The sequence below is a fragment of the Bison bison genome, unplaced genomic scaffold (genome assembly GCF_000754665.1).
Source record: "Bison bison bison isolate TAMUID 2011002044 unplaced genomic scaffold, Bison_UMD1.0 scf7180017864050, whole genome shotgun sequence".
Taxonomy (NCBI): domain Eukaryota; kingdom Metazoa; phylum Chordata; class Mammalia; order Artiodactyla; family Bovidae; genus Bison; species Bison bison.
The window spans coordinates 4,721,014-4,742,879 of record NW_011494622.1 but is presented as its reverse complement, the minus strand read 5'-3'; the positions used below and the strand labels follow the sequence as shown (position 1 = coordinate 4,742,879).

The 21,866-nt window shown below is 39.5% G+C and overlaps 1 protein-coding gene across 3 annotated transcripts in view; it reads left to right on the top strand.

The window, feature by feature from the left end:
• The window catches only part of PDLIM3 (PDZ and LIM domain 3), a 30,876-nt gene extending 9,536 nt beyond the window's left edge, over window positions 1–21,340 (top strand). Inside the window, exons 2-8 of one of the 3 annotated variants that reach the window (XM_010835781.1) lie at window positions 103–254; window positions 1,493–1,577; window positions 9,334–9,401; window positions 14,996–15,259; window positions 16,762–16,892; window positions 19,096–19,207; window positions 20,628–21,340. In XM_010835781.1, the coding sequence (XP_010834083.1) occupies window positions 103–254; window positions 1,493–1,577; window positions 9,334–9,401; window positions 14,996–15,259; window positions 16,762–16,892; window positions 19,096–19,207; window positions 20,628–20,817 (1,002 nt within the window). In that variant the 3' untranslated portion in view covers window positions 20,818–21,340. Of the gene's footprint in view, window positions 1–102; window positions 255–1,492; window positions 1,578–8,782; window positions 8,971–9,333; window positions 9,402–14,995; window positions 15,260–16,761; window positions 16,893–19,095; window positions 19,208–20,627 lie in introns of all 3 variants that reach the window. The other 2 variants (XM_010835783.1, XM_010835782.1) reach the window with 2 other exon arrangements.
• The last annotated feature ends 526 nt before the right edge of the window (window positions 21,341–21,866 follow it).

Genomic DNA, 21,866 nt, shown 5'->3' with positions numbered 1-21,866 from the left:
GTGAAGCATTTAGAATGTTACCAAGGTGAAGTACAAATGTCAGGCACAAAACTCAAGATGCCGCAGGGTGTTGATTTTTAGCTATGCGATGATTTCTTCCAGATCACGCCAGGAAGCAAGGCGGCAGCTGCCAACCTGTGTCCTGGGGATGTCATCCTGGCTATTGATGGCTTTGGGACAGAGTCCATGACTCATGCTGATGCACAGGACAGGATTAAGGCAGCAGGACACCAGCTCTGTCTCAAAATTGACAGGTGATCTTTAATTAATGGGGGTAAAATTTGATCTGTTTTGCAGGAGAACCTGAACCAGAATGATAAATGACTTCATCCTCCCAGTGAGGAAGAATATTGCAGGACCCAGAATTTTAACTGGCTTTTTTATATGTTGGCCACTTTGTCTGTCCTTCACTGAAGTCAGTCTGGTGGCTGTTAACAAAGGATTTCTAAAAAGAATTCTCTGGAATGTCAGAATAATGAAAAAGGCTAAAAGAATTTTTTTTCCTTCACTAACCCAGTTGGTCGACCGAGAAAATATTACTGGCCACATAAACACTGAATAGCATGTCTAGCTACGCTGCTGTTCTAAACATGGTAGAGAATGGAATGGAATATCCCAAAAGAATCTTCTGCTTGCCGAAGTGTGATCCTATTAAAATCTGGTTGCTAATGTCCTGTATGCTGTTTTCTGTTTTGTACTAAATTCAGCCCGGAAGAATCTCACAAGGTACGAGAGGACATGGGCACACGAGGGTTTTTAGACAAGGAGACATTTCTGATCAAAAACAATATTAGGAATCGAACCTGATCTTTTGCCATCAGACCCGAGATCTGGGACTGAATTCTGAAAAGAATGATTTGTTGCCGTGATTAGCAAGTGTGTTTATCCTGCTGCTGTTGTATCCGCAGTTTTCCCTGCTGTGGTCCAGAGGGCACAATCCATCGGCCAGTCTGCCATTTCATGGGGTGAAACTGACCCTGTCCCTGAATCTGCATCACCTGTGTTCCTGCCAAGCACATAGTTCCGTAGGGGCCACACGCCCCCAAGTAGATACATGAGAAGAGCTGGACGGAGCCCATTTCCTTGATGCCAGCAGCAAATCCACCTGGCACATCATTCACTGCCTCCTGTGGTGCCCTACATAGGACAGGAGGGAAGTTGAGGAGATCCAGGGGGGTTGCCCTGTGGTCATCTGCAGGGCAGGTCGCCAGGATCTCCCTCTCCCTTATGCTTCCCGCATGCACGGCAGACCCGCTTTCTCCAGAAACTCTACGGTGTCCTTGCCTTAGTTCAAGTTGCTACAGTCGAATACCATAGACTGGCTGGCTTAAGCAACAAACATTTATTTCTCACAGTTATGGAGGCTGAAAGTTCAACATCAGGGAGCCAGCATGGTTGGGTTTTCAGGATTCACAAACGCAGGAAATTAAAGTGTATTAAAACTAGAAGTCCCATTAGAATTTGGCTTTACGAATTTTATTTTTATTTACAGGGCGGAAGCTCGCTTGTGGTCTCCACAGGTAACTGAAGATGGAAAGGCTCATCCTTTCAAAATCAACTTAGAATCAGAACCACAGGTATGAATTTTGGAGTTAAATGATGTTCACATTATGAAGAGAAGTATTCTTAGGTAAATATCTTGTTAAAAGACAAATATGTTCTCATTAGGGGAAAAGAGGCTTTATCTATGTACAGTCTGCTTATTTTTTCATTTTTCATGATGGACGTCTGCCAAATGACCATGAGGTAACCCAAGAAATTTAACATGTTAAAACAAAGCAAAACAAAAAAAGGGTCGACCATTTGAAACAGGTGTCTCTAATCTATTAGTTGTTGTGACCTTCAATTCCTCAAGGTCTTCACCCAGCTCTTAGGTTACATCCTTCTTTAATTATCAGTTCAGGCATTCTATAATTAAGTTTACTCTAGGAAGAGAGTTTTGCATTATGTAATCACAATAATATTCTGCTTATGCAGCTGAATTACAAAAGATAAAGGATTTTCCCTTCAGGCAACTCTAACAAGCTAAATTAATCTAATAATCTGATGCTTATCTGACTGTCTACTTTCAAAATCTCCAAAAAAAAAAAAAAAACCTAAAATTAAACTGACCCCCTATTGTGTTGTGTGGACAGTATAATCAAGAAAAGGAACCTCTGCTTGGTTAGATGCTCCCCACATTTAGAGAGACAGACAGACATAGTTTGAATAGTCCCTTTTAAAAAAGTATCACTACTAAACTGATTATATCTAATGAAAATGAACTGAAAATATAATTTATGCTTCAGCAAGGTTTCCATTTTCAGGATCATCAACTCCTGAATTTGTCCCTCACATTTTCCACTTGAGGGCCTAAGCCCCCATTCATTTCATTCTTGGTGAAATACATGGAGAGTACATATTACATGTGTCTCATAGGGCTTCTAAAGATTGAAATAGAATAAGATATAAAAATAACTTGGCATATTGAATTCCTCTTAGAGAGATTCAATTCAGTGGCGCTCTCATTATTACTGGCCCACCCCCTCCTGCCAGGCTGCGATCAGAAGGGCTCCTGGCCTTTCCTGACAGTGAGATAGGAGGCTGCCTATGTGACAGAGGCTGAAGGCGGCTTAGCCTGGCGTCAGAGGTGGGTGGGTGAATAACACCTGTCGTCAACATCTTCTTTGATAGAAGAAAAGGTTGGAAGAAGGAGTGAGAGCGAAGTCCTCTAGGCAGAGCGGTCACTTGTGGACAGCCCTTGGCAGTAATGCCCAAACCCACCTGCTTCCTCCAACCCTCATCAGCTCATCTCTTAGAGGCAACACAGGAAAACAGAGAACATGTGGTGCTTTAAAAAACAAACATAAACAAACAAAGAAGGAAATTTAAGGTTCACATACATGCATATATCTACACCCCCATCTCCTATTATCACTAGGGCAAACTGGATAGAATTCTGAATTTCCTTGATCCATGTAGAGGACACATCGAAAATTGTACGGCACCCTTCTGCACATTTCTATTCAAAATTTCTCCTAATTTTTTAAACCCGATTTCATTGATACTAAAATAAGGGACCAACTACACATGTTTGACCAAAGTACCAAATCCCTAGTGATCCCTGATCGTGTTGGAGCACCCACGCAGGCACATGGATGATTCGGCAAGTATGGATTTTATTAAGTACATGGTAAGCTGAGAGCTTGATGTGAGTCTGCGTTTTTCTATCATCTCCCCAGACCAGACTTGGAGCTTATCTGACCTTTATTCTTTATTGCAGATCCATGAGTTTTAATTTATGACTATGGTTATTCCAAGACTTAATTTTAAAAGATAATCCAAATGTTAAATACCCTGGCCTCTTGTCAATCATTTGTTAGCACATGTGTCCTGCATTTTGGGATCAGACAATATAAATATTTATGATACTACACATGGGGAAAAGATAAAGAATGGGATAGTTTTTATTAAAAAGAAAAAAAAAAGAGGTGAAGACTGAGTTAAGGGCTACAGAAGTCAGTCAGATGGAGCCTTTGAACATTCCATTAGACTGAGTCATGACTAACTTCTTACTTGCACCCTCTCTCTAAGAGGCTGCTGTTTGAAGAGCTCAGAGATAAGGACCATTTCTGTTCTTCCCCTAAAGGACCAAAATATTCCTACTCCTTATGACCCTCAGCCAGATTTCTGCATGACCAGCTCACATAACTTGGCACTTCAGGAAAGACCTTTCCTACAAAATATAGCTAAATTTCAGCATAACCTCTGCTATCTGAAAATTCCATGGCACAAACTGGAACAAAATGTAGGGATAAGTATCAAAGAGTGAATTAACTTGTAGACTGAGACTGAAGAACCGGCCAAACTGTGCTTATGTTGTATTCTTTTTCTAAAAAAATTAACACAAAGTTATGCAAAGAAATATCTTGCAAACAGATATATTTTCTTTCCCCAAATGAGAACTCTACAAATAAAGCAACCCCTTCTGAGCAATAAAGGTGTGTCAGTCTGAAAAACAAATGCCAGTAAGTCTTTAAAATGGCATTGTATATGAATGGTAAAATGTTGCGTTTGAGTGATATACTAGTTGAGTTCTTGTTTCTCAACCCAAGTCAAACTTCTGTTGTAAGTTATGTGACCTTTGCTATTGAAGTAAAACACTATTTTTCATTTTAAAGGCAATATATATTCACTGGTGGGGTGGTGGTGGAAACCATGACACCCTACCATGCAAGTACAGCCACAAATAATAAAATGTTAAATTATTTTTTTTCAGCTTTTCCCCCTAGGAATAGGTTTAAGCTTTGGAGACTTTTTCTTATACAGTTATAGTAATAAATGATACTAAATTTTAACATCTAGGTTTTTTTCATTTTTCCATGCTATTATTAAATAGCTAAATTAGCTAAATTTTTATTTTATGAATTTAGACTCCAATCTTAGGCTTAAAATAAACTTTAGAGGTTGTTTAGATCAAGCCCTGGCCATTGGATAAACTCCTTCTAGACAATCCTGAACATGCCTATGAGCAGATGGGTGCATTTTTCTATATAGAAAAGGATAAAAGGTATGTGTTAGAGTTCTTTGTCCTTCTTCAAAGGTTACATTCTCCAATAAGGCATTACTGTCATCTTTGTTTAATATTAGCTGAACTATTCAAAATTATAATGTAGTTATCACAAGACAGGAAAGATGCTTTTCAGAAATAAAAATGCTGTTTTCTAAGTGAGAAAAGACTGCATCTGCATCCTTTCCATAAAAGGCTTGACAATAAAAACATACTATCTGCACAGCCAAGTAGGGTACAGAAGTAGGCTTGAAGTTGTCATATTTTCATGAAATAACTTTATTCTGCAGTGTTTTGATAACTGGATGGCAGCCTGCCCAAAACAAGGTTTCATAAAATCCTCGTTTCCCCAAACTCCTCCCCACTGACTTATGGGAGAACACTTGAAACGGATCACTGAAGTGAAAATATGAGTAGTTTTGTTTTTCATTTAAAGGGTGAGCATGAGGATGGGACAGGGATTGTTGATAAATTTCAACCATGATAAAATACAATTATTTACTAAGTGTACCTTGATCTGAGCACTTGCTATAGTTTGTTTCCTAATTTTGCCACCGTTTTTTCTTATAAGCAGCTCTGCATACTGTCACACATGTATCAGGCATGTTGTGTCAAAGCTGGTTATTGCCTCAGTTCTCAGACCAAATATTTATTCAAGTAAGAGACTGAAAGGTGAACTCTTTTTGAATGACAACATCTCTGAGGTAATTTCAAGGCCTGGGGAGATTGCTGTCAAGAGCTGCATTCTCCCAGTGTCAGCAGATCCCTGTCAAGTTACTTAGCTTTCACTCCGGCAGCTCTAGCATTTCATTAATTCAAAATATTATTCTTTAATATGATATCCTACCATTTAAAATATTGAAGAATCTAATTAATCGCAATAATTACTTATTGAATTCCTAAGAGATAAGAATCATTTAGATGCTTTTGTCTGGGTAGAAGAAACACAAGAGCTGGACTATATTAACTGCTAGATAAAATTTTTACAGTATTTTTCCATTACTAATGATTTTCCAGGAAAATATAAAAAGGAATTAAAGTAGAATAGCAAGCTTCTAATTGGTCTTATCTTTTGATTCTGTTTGACCATCGATAGTGATGTAAGACTTGGATAGAATGTTGCCTCTCTGTGCCATATTTAAATTTTTTGTTTACCTTTAGTGCATACACTTCATTGTGCTTTTTTGGAATAACTCCAGCAGCCCATAAACTAATGCTTTGCAAAGCCTGAATACAAATGTTTGAAGCCTGTATTAGAAACATTTCCTTTTAGGATCTGAGTAAAAAAGAGAGAGGGTTTTATTGTTTCATTTTAACAAATTACACTTTTGTGACATTTGCAATATATAACCAAAACCGAAAATAGCAACGAAAAGCTTGGAGCTAATTAACTTATGTGCTGCTTTTTGAAGTACTACTAGGGGCTATTATTGCACAAATATTTTCAGAGAAGATGCCTCATTTATAGGTCAGTTGCCATCCATGTTTATTTATCGTTTTAAGACTAAGAAATAAGGGCAGAGATTTTTTTTTCCTCATAAAGCCACCACATTATGTTACCTAATTTTTTATAAAATCAATATTACATACCAAGATCTCTCAGGCATATCATTCTCACTTAAAAAAAAAAAAAGCTGAATTCCACAAAGCTTGAGTCCTTCAGTACTTCTTTATATGCTCTTTTAATTAACCTGAGAGATTTATAATACACCAAAACTAAATTAGGCAAATAGCCTTCTGTCTTTTTTCATATCCAAAGTAACAAAGGCTTGAATCATGTCTATTGTCATTATTTACAATTATTTCTTTCCCATTTACTTTTTTTCATGCCATAATAATGATTAATCATAATGGTTAATCATAAAACACAGCCAATCCAAATTCATTATTAAATCAGTCAAAGCAATCAGATGGTACCACTATATCAATCTTTGCACACGTTTTCACATGTTCTGGGATTCAGCACTCTTCTAAAGCCATATTTGATTGTTTCAATCATGCTTCTCTCTAATATCAGCAACTACATTGTCACTCAACCAACTCCTAGGCAGTGACCCATTATTCTGGAGATTAGAGATTGAATCAATAAGATATGAGTCAAGTCAATCATACTATAGAATCACAGACCTTCAAGTTCAGGAGGCTGTTAAACTATGCTGTCCAAAGTAGTTGAGAGAAAAGCTCTTATTCACCACACTACAGATTTTCAGGTATCATGAGACTTGGGGCAGTTGGAGTCAAAGACTCTGTTAGGGCTAGTGTTTGAAGCTGCACCCCATTTGTCTTGTCATCAATGGCACCCCACTCCAGTACTCTTGCCTGGAAAATCCCATGGATGGAGGAGCCTGGGAGGCTGCAGTCCATGGGGTCGCTAAGAGTCGGGCACAACTGAGCGACTTCACTTTCACTTTTCACTTTCATGCATTGGAGAAGGAAATGGCAACCCACTCCAGTGTTCTTGCCTGGAGAATCCCAGGGACGGCGGAGCCTGGTGGGATGCCGTCTCTGGGGTCGCACCGATCGGACACGACTGAAGCGATGCAGCAGCAGCAGCAGCTACTTTGTAAGTGGGCTTTTTCCAACAGGCCCAAGTGGGGGAACAGGAAGTGTATGTGATGACTGCCTGCTCAGGAGAACCAAGAAGAAGCATTGTTCTGGTTGGGTCCCTGATGTAAGTTGTCGGCCTTCCCCGAAATCCACGCAAAACTGTGGCTCCACCCCTAAGAAAGGAACACAAGCTTTTTTCTAAAAAGCACACTCCCACACCTTACTCGTCTATAATCACAAGGGGAAAATGACACAAATAAGAATATTACTCGATGTTTTTAGTTTTTAAATCAAAATAGTCTCCATTAACATTTCAAGTAATCATAAATGTTTGTACTATTTGAGATCTCTGTGAAACACTGTCGGTGACGTCACAAAAGTAAAGGAGGTTAATGTGAATGTGTGAGTGAAAATAATGTAATGCTATGCTATGCTAAGTCACTTCAGTCGTGTCCGACTCTGTGTGACCCCATAGATGGCAGCCCACCAGGCTCCCCCGTCCCTGGAATTCTCCAGGCAAGAACACTGGAGTGGGTTGCCATTTCCTTCTCCAATGCATGAAAGTGAAAAGTGAAAGTGAAGTCGCCTAGTCGTGTCTGACTCTTAGCGACCCCATGGACTGCAGCCTACCAGCCTCCTCCGTCCATGGGATTTTCCAGGCAAGAGTACTGGAGTGGGGTGCCATAATGTAAAGACGGATCTTAACTAATTCTGCCAAATGAGAAAGTTTGAAAGAGAATCAGTTGTGTGTCTTTTAGCATTGGTTTTTGGTTTTCTTCTGTTGCTTAGAAGAAGAAAAAGTTTAGTGACTTGACAAAATTATCCATCTGTATAAAAATTGGAAAATTTGATTCCTACATTGAAAGATAATAACAGAGTTTCAGATCATTCAGGCATGTTTCAAACTCAGAGTTTTGGATTGAAGTTTGTTCTTTTTCCCTGAGCAATAAAGTGAAAATGCTTCCGTAAATCACCTACATTCACTGTCTCTGAATTGCTGACTGAAGTCTTTCTGCAACTAGAGTAAACTTGAACCCACAACATGGAATCAGCACAATAAAAAGGGAGGGTTTTCTGTAAATGTTTTTCCTCTTTCATAATGGAAGTCCTTTAGTTTCTATTATTTTTTCAACATTTAAGGTTATATCTCAATGCAAATTAAGAATGTTGTTTGTTGTAGGAATTAAGAAAAAACAGGAAAAAAAGACTTGATTAGTTACAATGATGCAGGACAGTTATTCATAAATGTTCACTCCCTTCTGATTGATTTAGTCTCCCATTTCCTAAAATGGGGGAAATGTTAAGAGAAATTTTATCTAAGTTCTACTTAAGACAGTGTTACATAGAATCATTTTTCTAAGCCAAAAATCTTATTTTTGACACAAAATTTCTGGATTGAAATGAATCCTATGAGACTTTCTTAGATGAAGTCAGAAGCGAGCAGACAGGTACAATATTTGCATTATTTTATACTTCAAATAATATCAGTTCCTTTGCACCTTAACATATGGTGATGTTCACAACACATATGAAGTTCATGGCAAATGTAGTCCTCCTTTAACCCTGCCATTAATCTCGTAGTGGATAAAGAAGCCTTGATTAACAAGAGCGATGCTGTTGGTTTGCGCGCTAACGGCTTTGTTGTGCATTCTGTGGCTTTTGTGTATTTTGTCTGCCATTGTACAGGAGTTCAAACCCATTGGTGCCGCACACAACAGAAGGGCCCAGCCTTTTGTTGCAGCAGCAAACATTGATGACAAAAGACAGGTAGTGAGCGCTTCCTATAACTCACCCATTGGGCTCTATTCAACCAGCAATATACAAGATGCACTTCACGGGCAGCTGCGGGGGCTCATCCCTAGTTCACCTCAAAAGTAAGTATTCCACTTGGTTTCTGGCTGCCATGCTCTCAATGGTGACAGTAAGGCTGCTTTTCCTTTCGAAAGTCCAGCTCTTGCTGTTTGATTTTTACTTTCCTGAAGGCACGGATCAGATTTTTCTTTTAAAGACAAGCATCTAGAACATGGTTCTAGGGTCCAGTCTGCCAGTTCCTGAACGTTTAGTGAATAGATGGTTGAGAGGAAGAAATCGCTGTGGCTCCATCATCACCCTTCTTACTCATGTCAATATCTGGTGATAAATAATCCTTTCTGAACAATTGTGCATTTAATTTTATCTAAAATATATATATCTATTAATCCTCCACTGAGGGGCTCTCTAACGCTTTGTTTTTACAGGATGTGAACTACTTTGAACACAAGCACAACGTTCGGCCCAAACCTTTCATAATCCCAGGCCGAAGCAGGTCATAAGCTTTAAGATGGTGAAGTGTGGAGTGCATGCCTCCTTAATAAATCCTACTAATCACCAAGATACATAACTCTTAGGTGTTTGGAGTGACTTTTCTCTTTTTTGAAGCTTACTGCAAAAGCAAAAGAAACAAATTCACCTAGCAGAGACTAGCAGCCAACTCACCTCCATTTCTGAGAGTAAATATTGACAAGATTATAGAGCTGTGAAATATTATGCAATCGCTGTGTGTATTTATAACTGATACCCCGGCTGCTCTGAGAATCCCATCCAGAACACAGTGACCTTTGAAGTTAGCAGACATACCCTGTCCCAGGGCAGGATGGCCCAGTCAGCAGGAACAAACATGAAAACCAGCCCCCAGTCTCGAGTAAGGAAGCAGGTGAGGCAAAGGTGGAAAGGCTGGTGCAGCTTTCTGTGTTTGACGGAGTCCATTCATCCCATCTCAGCACCTAGTTCTCACTGTGTCATCAGAGCCTGCTGGGTAATCCCACTCATTCTAGCTCTTACATAAAAATAAATTTGCATTCTTATGGATACTTGTGTGGCTTCCCTGGTGGCTCAGCTGGTAAAGAACCTGCTTGCAATGCAGGAGACCTGGGTTCAGTCCCAGGGTCGGGAAATCCCCTGGAGAAGGGATAAGCTACCCACCCCACACTATTCTTGGTCTTCCCTGATGGCTCAGATGGTAATGAATCCGCCTGCAATGCAGGAGACCTGGATTCAACTCCTGAGTTGGGAAGATCCCCTGGAGGAGGAAATGGCTACCCACTCCAGTATTCTGGCCTGGAGAATTCCATGAACAGAGGAGCCTGGTGGGCTTCAGTCTATGGGGTCACAGAGAGTCGGACACAACTGAGCGACTTTCACACATGGATACTTGTGTGGCTTCCCTGGTGGCTCAGATAGTAAAGAACCTGCCTGCAATGCAGGAGATCTGGGATCAATCCCCTGGGTTGGGAAGACCCCTGGAGAAGGGAATGGCCACCCACTCCAATATTCTTGCCTGGAGAATTCCATGGACAGAGGAGCCTGGCAGGCCACAGTCCGTGGTTCCGCAGAGTTGGACACACTGAGAGACTAACACACATACATACACACACACATACACATGGATACTTGCAAAGGAAGAGGGGCCACTTGGAATGTTTCCACTTGGGGAAAATAAGTATAAAGAGAGAGTTGGTAGGGAGGGAAATTTACTGGGTAACCCCTCATGGATAACTGTGCATAGACTGGAATAATAATGAGCAAGATCTCTTCTTGTCTGTCAGAGAGACAGATCATCGTCAGACGATCCTTTACAAATCTTCTCTAGAGACTAAATTCCAACTTACGAGGAAAGAAATGAGCCTCCTGTATTGCCACATCAGGAAACAGTGACTTCAGGAAACCTGAAGTCCTCTGACCTCAGCTCCATCAACCAGCCCAGAGGAAGGAAGTGGGGGTTAGGCTGGATCAACCCTAACAGATCAGTGAACAATGATCTACATCAGGTGTCCCAATTGCTTGTCTGTAGGTGGAGTCAATTCACAATGTTTTATTTAACCCTCCCGTTGTTTAAAAATACAGAATTTAGGTCAGTGCCTTAAGATGGAACATCTACTCTCCATCTTGGCAAAATACCCTTAACTCCCAAGCGTATGACACCTGGCCCATTTTCATATATGTGTGACCCTCGTGGCCCCTGGAGACATCTGAGTTTATGCTGCTTGCCATAGATGGTCAGTCATCACTTGATATATGATTTCCATGTGCAGACCTTTCCATGAGCTAGACTCAGGGCCAGAAAATGACCTCAAAGTAAGCCAATTTTGTGATATCAGACTCAGAAAGAGGAAATGAAGTAAAAGAGCTGGAGAAAGATGCTATTAATAATAAGGCAATGACTACTAAAGACATCTGACCCCACTAGAATATAAACATATTGTATCTCCACTACCAAGAAATGAGGCTAGGACAGTAAATGCTCAGCAAATGTTCATTAGATAAAGGAACAAAATCTCGAGAGTGCCTAATTAGACTTCCTGATTAGCAAGAAGAATCAGGAGCTGTTATTCCTCCTGCATACTGGCAACTTTGAACAATCCTTTTTGGCTTCTTTTAGTTTTTTCCTCCTTCATATTTCATTCTCCTCTACATCCTTCTCTATTTCCCCACATTCAACAGTTTTCCAACCCCACTCTCAATAGCATAAAAAAAAAAAAAAACTGGGTTAGAAGTTAAAATGCTCTTTTACTATTGAATAAATATATATACATACATCTTCCTAAAGAAGCATAGTAAAACAGATATACTTGCGTTCTTTTGAGGTTAACATAAATGTAAGCTCACTAACATGAGCTATAGAACTCCATGAGGCTTGAGTAAAATGATACATTAGAGTAACACAGATCTTGCTTCTGCTAAAGACCAATTACATTTAATAGCAAAATTCAGGGTAAGTCAGAGATTCAGGTACATAATGCCCTTCTTTAATATTTTCATTTAATTCAAACATGGTGACAATGACAAGCTACTCATAATTTTTTTATTGTAAGGTGCCTTTCAATCTAGCTAAGTTTGGAAGAGGGGAGAGGAAAACCAGATATGAAAGGATTTGCTTAAAAAACAGGTACCAGTAAACAAACCTTAAAAAATTCTAAAATTGCTTCTATTATCCTCCCTGTCTTCCTGTGGCCCCTCACTATTTGCTCTAGCTTCCGAATTTCTTGTTCTTGCCAAATAATTCTTCATCAAGGTGGAATTTTGAGTGGCTACTTATCAAGCAATAACTACACCATTAATAAACAACTTTTGAATCAGATGTAAGTTGGAGATACCAATATAGTCATCTCCCTGGGTCTTAATACTAGTTGCTGCTGCTGCTAAGTCACTTCAGTCGTGTCCGACTCTGTGTGACCCCATAGACAGCAGCCCACAAGGCTCCCCCATCCCTGGGATTCTCCAGGCAAGAACACTGGAGTGGGTTGCCATTTCCTTCTCCAGTGCAGGAAAGTGAAAAGTGAGAGTGAAGTCACTCAGTCGTGTCCAACTCTTAGAGACCCCATGGACTGCAGCCTACCAGGCTCCTCCATCCATGGAATTTTCCAGGCAAGAGTACTGGAGTTGGGTGCCATTGCCTTTAGGGTTCTTTTCATGGTTTCATCGTAACTGACCCATATTAAAAGAAAAGTATTTTAATATGAAAATATGTAAATGTTTAAAGCCAAAACTAACATTAAAAGTTCAGCAAGGCATTTTATAGATCCAAGTGATAAAATACAATCCAGTTAGTGGTTTTTGGACAAGCTGCATCCAGAAGCATGTCCCCAAAAGTCCATATACACAGCAGGGAAATGAGTTCTGTGTCTAATGATCTATCCAGTTGTATGATAGTAATTGAGTGTATCATCAGCCTTACAGGTTGCCAAGTCAATAGCTCAATGTCATGAAATTTCAGCAGTATCTACCTTTCCAAGTCACAGGCATAGGTCATGCTGACCCATGATCATCTCCACAGTAACTGGAGTCCATGAACACTATTTTTTAAGCATCAGTTCAAGAGCTCGTTTAAAATCGTTCCAGAAATGTATAAAAAAGATAATTGTCATTTGCTTAGGTTTTATTTTCTATGTGAATAGATAGACATGAGCCCTTAAATAGAATGATTAAGAAACTAGGAAATAGAAGACACAATCTCTGCTTAAACAAAATTATATACACAGACATGCATGTATATAAGAACACTAATAAGAGGGGAAAAATAATATTAATTACAACTATAAAATAAGTTCTATCTGTAAGTTCCGAGTTAACCATAGTTTACATCTCCACTATCTAACACCATGCCTGGGACACAGTAAGGTCAGAGTAGTTATAAAATGCTTGTGGAAAAGGTTCACTATTTTAAGCTCCAGTCTCCCAATACTGAAATTCAGTGTCTCAAACCCGTAAATTACAATTTAATAAACTTCATTATACTGAGGTCAAATCAATATGATCCTGACTGAATTGCACTCTAACTGAAATTTCATTTCTACTCTTTTATCAACTGAAGTCAATTTCAGCAACCAGTATAGTGTTAAGCCTATGAAAATGGTGAATAAACCACTTGATATTTGTGTGTGTGATCAACCAATTTATTGACTGAGTTTCAAACAGGTTCTCAACAGCCAGGAAGTGAAGGATCACGTTCATATTAACCTGCTTCATTTAGTCTGTGCAGGTCAAATTGGATAACACAACACAAAAAAATTTTTTGTAACTTATTTAGTGACAAGGGTTGCCCAGACTAACCAGGCTGCAACACTGATGAAGCCAACAAAATCAATCTTCAATATATTGGGTTTGGAGTTTTTGCTCTCTAAAAGGGCCTGAGGTTGACATTAATAGCCCTGAAGAGTAAATGCAGGCAGGGGCCATACTTGAGCCCTAAGGGAACACTGACTGAGATAAACACGCCATATAAACTGTTCTCTGCCTTGAGTTTACAGCAACACTAACTTGCAGACATGATAGAAGCTGACATCAATACTAATGTTTCCTTTGGCTTTGTCTTAAATGACTATGCTTTAAAAAAAAAAAAAAACAATATATTCCATTTCTCAAAAAAATGCATTTGTCATGCTGCATTTAAAATGCATGTATAAAAATGACTTTTAGTCATCAGCATGTCAGTTATAACTAACCTCATATCTGTAGAGAATTCTATTCATAAGTATATGAAGTTTCTGTAGTTGTTCTTAAAATTGCATGACTGGCCTTTCTGATGTTTTAGTAAGTTCCTTTGACTTGACTTTAAAAGGAAATGAAAAATATGCATGAAAATATATATGTGCTTTCAAAATTTTGCAAGAAATAGCTATGTATTAAAGAAATATATATACATATCTTAGCCCTAAGTTGCATCCAAAGAGTCTGAGATCACTTTATTTGCTCTCTAATTATTAATTTCAAGGTGACAAGCATTTATTGGCTATTTCTAGGACCTATATTAAGTCACCAATTTCTTAAAGTGTAGTCTTCACAAAATTAGAGAACTAAATAGAAAAAGTTAAAATAGTAACAAATATTTATAAAATGTCGTAAAACGGAATCTTTACCAGATAACTTCAAGTTGCCAATTACTTTGAATTAAGCCCAACTATATTTCTGAAAATACTTATTTTGCAATGTTTAGCCTAAATATTTGATTGGATCTTCACACTGCATATTCATATTATTATTTGTGTAGGATCATTCATTAATATTTTAAATACTGCAGCTCAGAAATGTAAAAGGATTCCAGCTAATGCAATTCCCCTGTGCCACTTCCTTTATACACAACTCTTTTCCCATGAAGGTTTCACCTAGCAGAGCATATTTTATAGTACAGCAGAGCCAAGAAATGCAGTATCACCGGTATCTTAATTCTGTGAAACTTTTTTCAATCGTGAATTTTTAAGTGTTCCCTTTCTAAAACAAATTCTAGCCAGAAATAAACATTTCTTTTCCATTTGATTTAATTCACCTCTTACTTTTAACCTCTCTGTACTTGTTCTCTGTGTTCCCCTGTCTGGATTTTCTGGTTCCCGTGTCGTCTTGTGTGTGACGTGGTCATTAACACAGTGGATGCAGCACTCCGTCCGGTGTTGATGGCGGCAGTGGGCGTAGCACCCCTTCTTCTGTCAGTACTCTTAGTACTATTTGCCCAGGTGACTTGAAAGTTGCTGCTAAGATGGCCCCTAACATTCCCTTGGAAATGGAACTTCCTGGTGTGAAGATTGTACACGCTCAGTTTAATACACCCATGCAATTGTACTCAGATGACAATATTATGGAAACACTTCAGGGTCAGGTTTCAACAGCTCTAGGGGAAACACCCTTGATGAGGTAATAAGAGCCTTTCTGAACCGTGGGCATATTAACTAAACACATGGGCAATGTCGACTTTACTGTTATCTTGTAGCATTGTCTTAATCGAAAGAAAGCTTTAGGCCTTGTGATAATGGTGATTTGAGAAATTAAGCAAGCAGAGTTTTATGTGACAGCAATAAAATGAAATCATGGCAGGACGAAATGTACATGTCTTTTGAAAAACTACAATGTACTTTGCAAATGTCTGGTACAGTACTTCTCAAAAGTGATTTATAATCTGGGATACTGTGTTTCTTCTTTGGGTATCAAAAACTGGGGAAGGGATGGGAGGTTCAGAGAAGTTTTAAAAGAAATGATATCTTTTGTCTCTTCTAATGGCATCTTGTGGAAGAGTTAATTATTTTTCCATTTACTGTTTTTGCCATGAGTAAGGGTTTGTAAGTGAATATCTCAGGCTACTAATATAGATATCTAATTTCCATTGGTCTCTATTTTGACTAATTTTTTCTTTATTATGCATATTTGTTCAAAGTACTTTTCAATTAAAAAGATTTATTAGAAGATAAAACCTTATTACTTCTTTCAATATTATAGAACCATTATAAAGTATTATAATGCTTACAAGTGTTATGTAACAATATCCCAAAGATAGTCCTTGGGATAAGATAATAATAGCATAATGTATTTCAAAGCCATTTGCAAGGAGCTTCAGATAGGTAAGATGATTATTTCCAAATATGATATAGGTAATAAAAATTTGTGCAAATAGCAACTACCTTTTCTAGATAATGCAATTAAATGACAAAATAGTAAAATATTACAGTGCCTGACATGTATTTTTATTGTGGCATTTTTTTATTGTTCAACATGAATATATTTGTAGAAAGTTTATTAAAATAAATCATCTATCATTTTTGTAAATGAATTATAATGTAGCTATTTAGTAGCCTATACAACTGACTTCTGTGTGAAAGACACTATATTATGCGCTTTCAAACACTGGGAAGTTGAATTCTTCGATTTACAGGCAAAATGTTACCTTGATTCAAGAGTTAACAAAACTAAACCATACACTTTTGGTTTAATATCAAAAATGAATCTGAATTTTATTAACATCTTTATGACTGAGATAAACTGGGCTCACTCATGCACTTTCTATCACATGTATGTGGTCTTTTATTTCTAAAAGGTTAATTTTGTTCATATTATAATTATATATCCATCAGACGCACGCATTGTTTTTTAAATTACTATTTCCTAACAACGTTTCAGTTGCCCTCCAAAAGGATTCTTGCACATGGAGAAGTGCTGAAGTGACCCCAGGTTAATCAATGATATTTTTTAAGGCAACCCGTGTGAATTCACATTATACTTAACTGTAATAGAGATTAACTTGAGAATACGGAATCTCTGTTGGGGAGATGCTGTAAATACAGCAGTCACTGCTTATTGATATCTTGTGTCTTCCTGCGCATACGCACGCTCCTGACGCGGCTTCCCGCGGCATGTTGTTTCAGTGAACCTACGGCCTCCGTGCCCCCCGAGTCGGATGTGTACCGGATGCTCCACGACAATCGCAATGAACCTACCCAGCCTCGCCAGTCGGGCTCCTTCAGGGTGCTCCAGGAACTAGTGAACGATGGCGCTGGTGAGCAGTCCGTGAATGTCTGCTGAGACGTTGTTGACAGAGGTTATTGCAAGGGTCAGGGGAGGGGAGGGCAGCAAGCATAATGGGAATGAGAGTCTAAAAATTGATTTTCATCAGTCATCAAATGACTCTTTGCTGTAAAAGGATTTGGTGTTGCCTGGTTTAGGAGGAGAACATCCAGAGCATATTTAAGGAGCCACCAACTTGATGGTAAAAGAGCATCAAAGATAAATCTTATCTCAGTAGTCAAGGGCTAGTTCAGCTTATTGATCATAAAATACTGCAAGATTTCTCAGCCTCCCCCATATCCAGGCTATCATAATCATCAAATTTTTAGACAACACTGGAATGAACAGCACAGTCCCAAATCCTGTGCTGAGCTGCTTTTCACATGTGATCATTTAATCCCCACAATAACTCAGTGAGGTAGGAGCTGTTATTTCCCCTATTTAACAAAAGAGAAAATGAGGCATAGAGAGGGTGGGTTTGCACAAAGCCACACAGCCAGTAAGAAACAGAGTTGGGTCTCCAGCCCACTCCTGGGGTCTTCAGAGTTTATGCTCTTACCAATGGTTTTCCATGTCCAAAAGATATATACTGTCCTTCAGAAGTTGCACAGAAATGCAAAATGCCCCATTAGTATAGCCATTATCAAACAAATGGAAACTAAGTGTTGGTGAGGATGTGGAGAAATAGGGACCCTTGTGCACTGCTGATGGGGAATGTGAAATGGTGCAGCCGCTGGGAAAAACAGTATGGTGGTTCCTCAAAAAGTGAAACAGGAGAATTACCATGGGATCCTGCAATTCCATTCCTAGATGTATACTCAGAAGAACTGAAAGCAGGGACTCAAACCAATACTTATGCACCAGCATCCACAGAAGCATTATTCACAACAGCCAAAAGTTGGGAACAACCCAAATGTCTATTTACACATGAATGGAAAAACATCATGTGGTATATATCCATAAAGTACACTATTATTCAGCCTTAAAAGGGAATGAAAATTCTGATATATGCTGCAACATGGATGAACCTTGAAAACATTCTGCTAAATGAAATAAACCAGGGACATAGAGACAGATATTGCATGATTCCATTTATATGAGGACCTTAGAATAGTCCAGTCATAGCAACAGAAAGTATAATAGAGGTCACCAGGGTCTGGAAGGAGAGTGAAATACAGAGTTAATGTTTCCTGGTTACAGAGTTTCTGTTTTAGATGATGAAAATGTTCTAGAAATAGGTATCAGTGATGGTTGCACAAAATTGTGACCATACTTAATGCTACTGAATTACACACTTAAAATGGCGAAGATGGTCCATTTTATGCTATGTATCAGTTCAGTTCAGTTCGGTCACTCAGTCGTGTCCGACTCTTTGCGACCCCATGAGTTGCAGCACGCCAGGCCTCCCTGTCCATCACCAACTCCCGGAGTTCACTCAGACTCATGTCCATCGAGTCAGTGATGCCATCCAGCCATCTCATCTTCTGTCATCCCCTTCTCCTCCTGCCCCCAATCCCTCCCAGCATCAGAGTCTTTTCCAATGAGTCAGCTCTTCGCATGAGGTGGCCAAAGTACTGGAGTTTCAGCTTTAGCATCATTCCCTCCAAAGAAATCCCAGGGCTGATCCCCTTCAGAATGGACTGGTTGGATCTCCTTGCAGTCCAAGGGACTCTCAAGAGTCTTCTCCAACACCACAGTTCAAAAGCATCAATTCTTCGGTGCTCAGCCTTCTTCACAGTCCAACTCTCACATCCATACATGACCACAGGAAAAACCATAGCCTTGACTAGACGGACCTTTGTTGGCAAAGTAATGTCTCTGCTTTTGAATATGCTATCTAGTTGGTCATAACTTTCCTTACAAGGAGTAAGCGTTTTTTAATTTCATGGCTGCAGTCACCATCTGCAGTGATTTTGGAGCCCAAAATTTAAAAAGGAAAGATGCAAAATGTTCTCTGTTCCTTTGGGCATTTTGTAACAGCTCCCTACAACAACAACAGTTTTTTAACTAATTTCGTTTTGTAAGGTCCCATTTCAGAATAAATTATGCTTGAACGAATCCTGGTTCTTTCCAAATGATATTGTGGGTGAAGGCTAAGAATTCCTCAGGTTAAAGTGCACACCTTAAAATAGAAGCGAAGTATAAACCGTAGCCAGCTGCTCCCTGGCCATAAATGGAAGCACTTTGTATTTCAGATGACCGTCCTGCTGGAACTCGGAGTGTGAGAGCTCCAGTTACAAAAGTCCACGGCGGTGCTGGCGGCACGCAGAAGATGCCATTCTGTGACAAATGCGGGAGTGGCATCGTGTAAGTTTCATTTTCAACCCCAAATTCACCACCAGTCTTGGCGTCAGTTCCCTATTTCCTCTAAAAGAGACTTGAAGTTTTACAAAAAACAAATTTCTATTCAGCGAACTGAAATATAAATGTCCACAACATTTAGGGCAGTCTGACCAGAAATCCTTTAGGTGTACCCCCAAATTAGCATAGAATGTGAGGTGGAAATCCTGACTTATAATTTCAGGTATATGTTCATGAAAGGAAACTGCCCCAGAAGTATATCCTAAAAGTCATTTCCGAGAATCATGACGTCACTTCACAAAGCCCTCCCTTTGTTGATGCATAGTCTTTGAATTCTTCCTTTTCTGTATAAACCCAGGAAAACAAATATGGGGGTCATCCAGTTGTTCATGAAAACACATTATCCTTAGTCGATTTCTTAAAGTTGCACAAATACTGAAATATGATTTTTTAGACACAAAGTCAGCTTCCATTTTAAGGGGCTTTAGGTGTAAATAGCCATCCTTGCTAGTTTCAGATCTTCAGGTGAACCAGATCATTTCAGTCCCTCCACCTCCTGGCCCGTGGGAGCATGTCTTCCATCCCCTTTTTCTGTTCCCCTGTCACTAGCTCTCACACTGAGGAGCTATCAGTCGAGTCACCCAGGAGGCATCCCAGGAGGGTGGGGGAAGGAGATAAGCCTGCTTATAGCACAGAGGGGGCTGGGAGACAGAGAAACTAGCAGGACAGGGGGCTGGGGGCAGAGAGGACCTCGTAACACAGGACAGGTCGTGATGTTACCTAAAGCATTGGGGTGGCCAAGAAGTTTGTTTGGGCTTTTCCATACACTGCAATGGACAAACCCGAAAGGATTTTTTTTGGCCAATCCAACAACTGTTGCTCCAAAGTTGGAGTACACTGTTTTAACAGTTTACTGTCGAAATGCAAGTGTACCCACCCATGAAAATTCCATCTCTGCCCTTTGATCTGTTCTGTGTTCCATAGAGTGGACGCTGGACCACCAAGCTAGACAGTTTAAGCAGAGGGACTTTTGTTGTATAGACAACAACCTTGGTCACAATCCAATTCCTTTGCAGAGGATTATCTGTATCATCTCTCCTGCTTCCAAAGAAACAATGGGGAGAGATCATGAAGTAAGATCCTATCATTTCTCTAAAAAAAAAAAAAAAGAAAAGAAAATTTGTTTGAAAAAAAAAATCTGAAAAACATTGACACGTGAACAACGGAGAGAAAGCCATGAAGATTTATTGTTGTCTTGGCTCTCCCTGGCAACTGCATCAGTTTCACAGCTGCACCCAGTTTTATAGCTGTTCTTTCCTGAATGTGAAACACCTGCCTTATCTATAGTGTTGTCTCCCTTTGGGTCATGTTTTTGGCTCTATGTGTGTGTTTGTGTGTTCACGAGGGTCTCCTTTTTCCCCACCAGTGGTGCGGTTGTGAAAGCGCGGGACAAATACCGGCATCCGGAGTGCTTCGTGTGCGCCGACTGTAACCTCAACCTCAAACAGAAGGGCTACTTCTTCGTGGAGGGGGAGCTGTACTGTGAAACTCACGCCCGGGCCCGCATGAGGCCCCCGGAGGGCTATGACACAGTCACCCTTTATCCCAAAGCTTAAGTCCTGGCAGAACGAGCTCGCACACACCCACGCGCACCCACACAGGCTGGTATTAATGGCTTTGGGGCAGATTTATAGCAAAGTGCTGACGCCAAATCTAGAACCAAGATTTTAGACACTTACTGTATTTTTAGGAGAAAGAATGGGAGGTACCTGCCTGCTGTAACACAAACATGCATTCAACTGTTTGGGGGGGAGCTTAGCAATAACTTAATGGCATTTAAAGCAATAATGTTTTCTTGTCATTCTCCACAGTTTACATTTATATTATTATGACCATCAAACATGTAAACATCAAGATATTTGGGGAGTCCAATTGTCTTTCCTTAACCAGCTGATTTTGCAATTCTAGTAAATACCAAATGACAATCTTGTATTCTAACAAAACCTGCAGTGTCTGTTATCTGTTTCAACAATTACAGTGCATGTCAGGGAGAAATTCTCTAGATCTCTCTAGTTTCATATTCAGTCATACTGCTGAATGCAACATAACATAATAAATACATAAAATATTTTAAAAATACCTAATGAAGTGGCACTTGCTGAATTCAGATAAAATCAACATTCCAATGAGGGAACCCAGTCCTAACTTGCCGTGTACAACTCAGGTTGTACGTGAGTGACAACTCGGATATTTTCAGGAAAAAAATATGGTTTCTTTAATTTTTTTTTTTTTTTTGGTTTCTTTAATTTTTTATAACTCATTTGCTCTTTCTTATGAGCCCACAGTTTCTGCTGATTGGAGGGGAAGTTTTAAATTTGCTAGTTAAAGGTGATACAGTCTCAGATTAAAACAGTTTCTGTTGCTTTGAAATAGTCTCTTTCATTTTAAATGTCTCTCAGATAAATATTCAGACTCCATCAAAGCTAGTTCTTTATTCTCAAAGCTCACCACCACCATCTTCTCCTTCTAAAGATGGCACCTCCAAGAGGAGACATTCAGGGGACCCTCTGGGGAGGAAAGAGGCTGCTGCTCTCCTGGGGTCCTGCTTGTATTCTCTGCTGAAAATCCATGGTTCCACTTGTGCTGTTTTCTCAACATAGTTGGA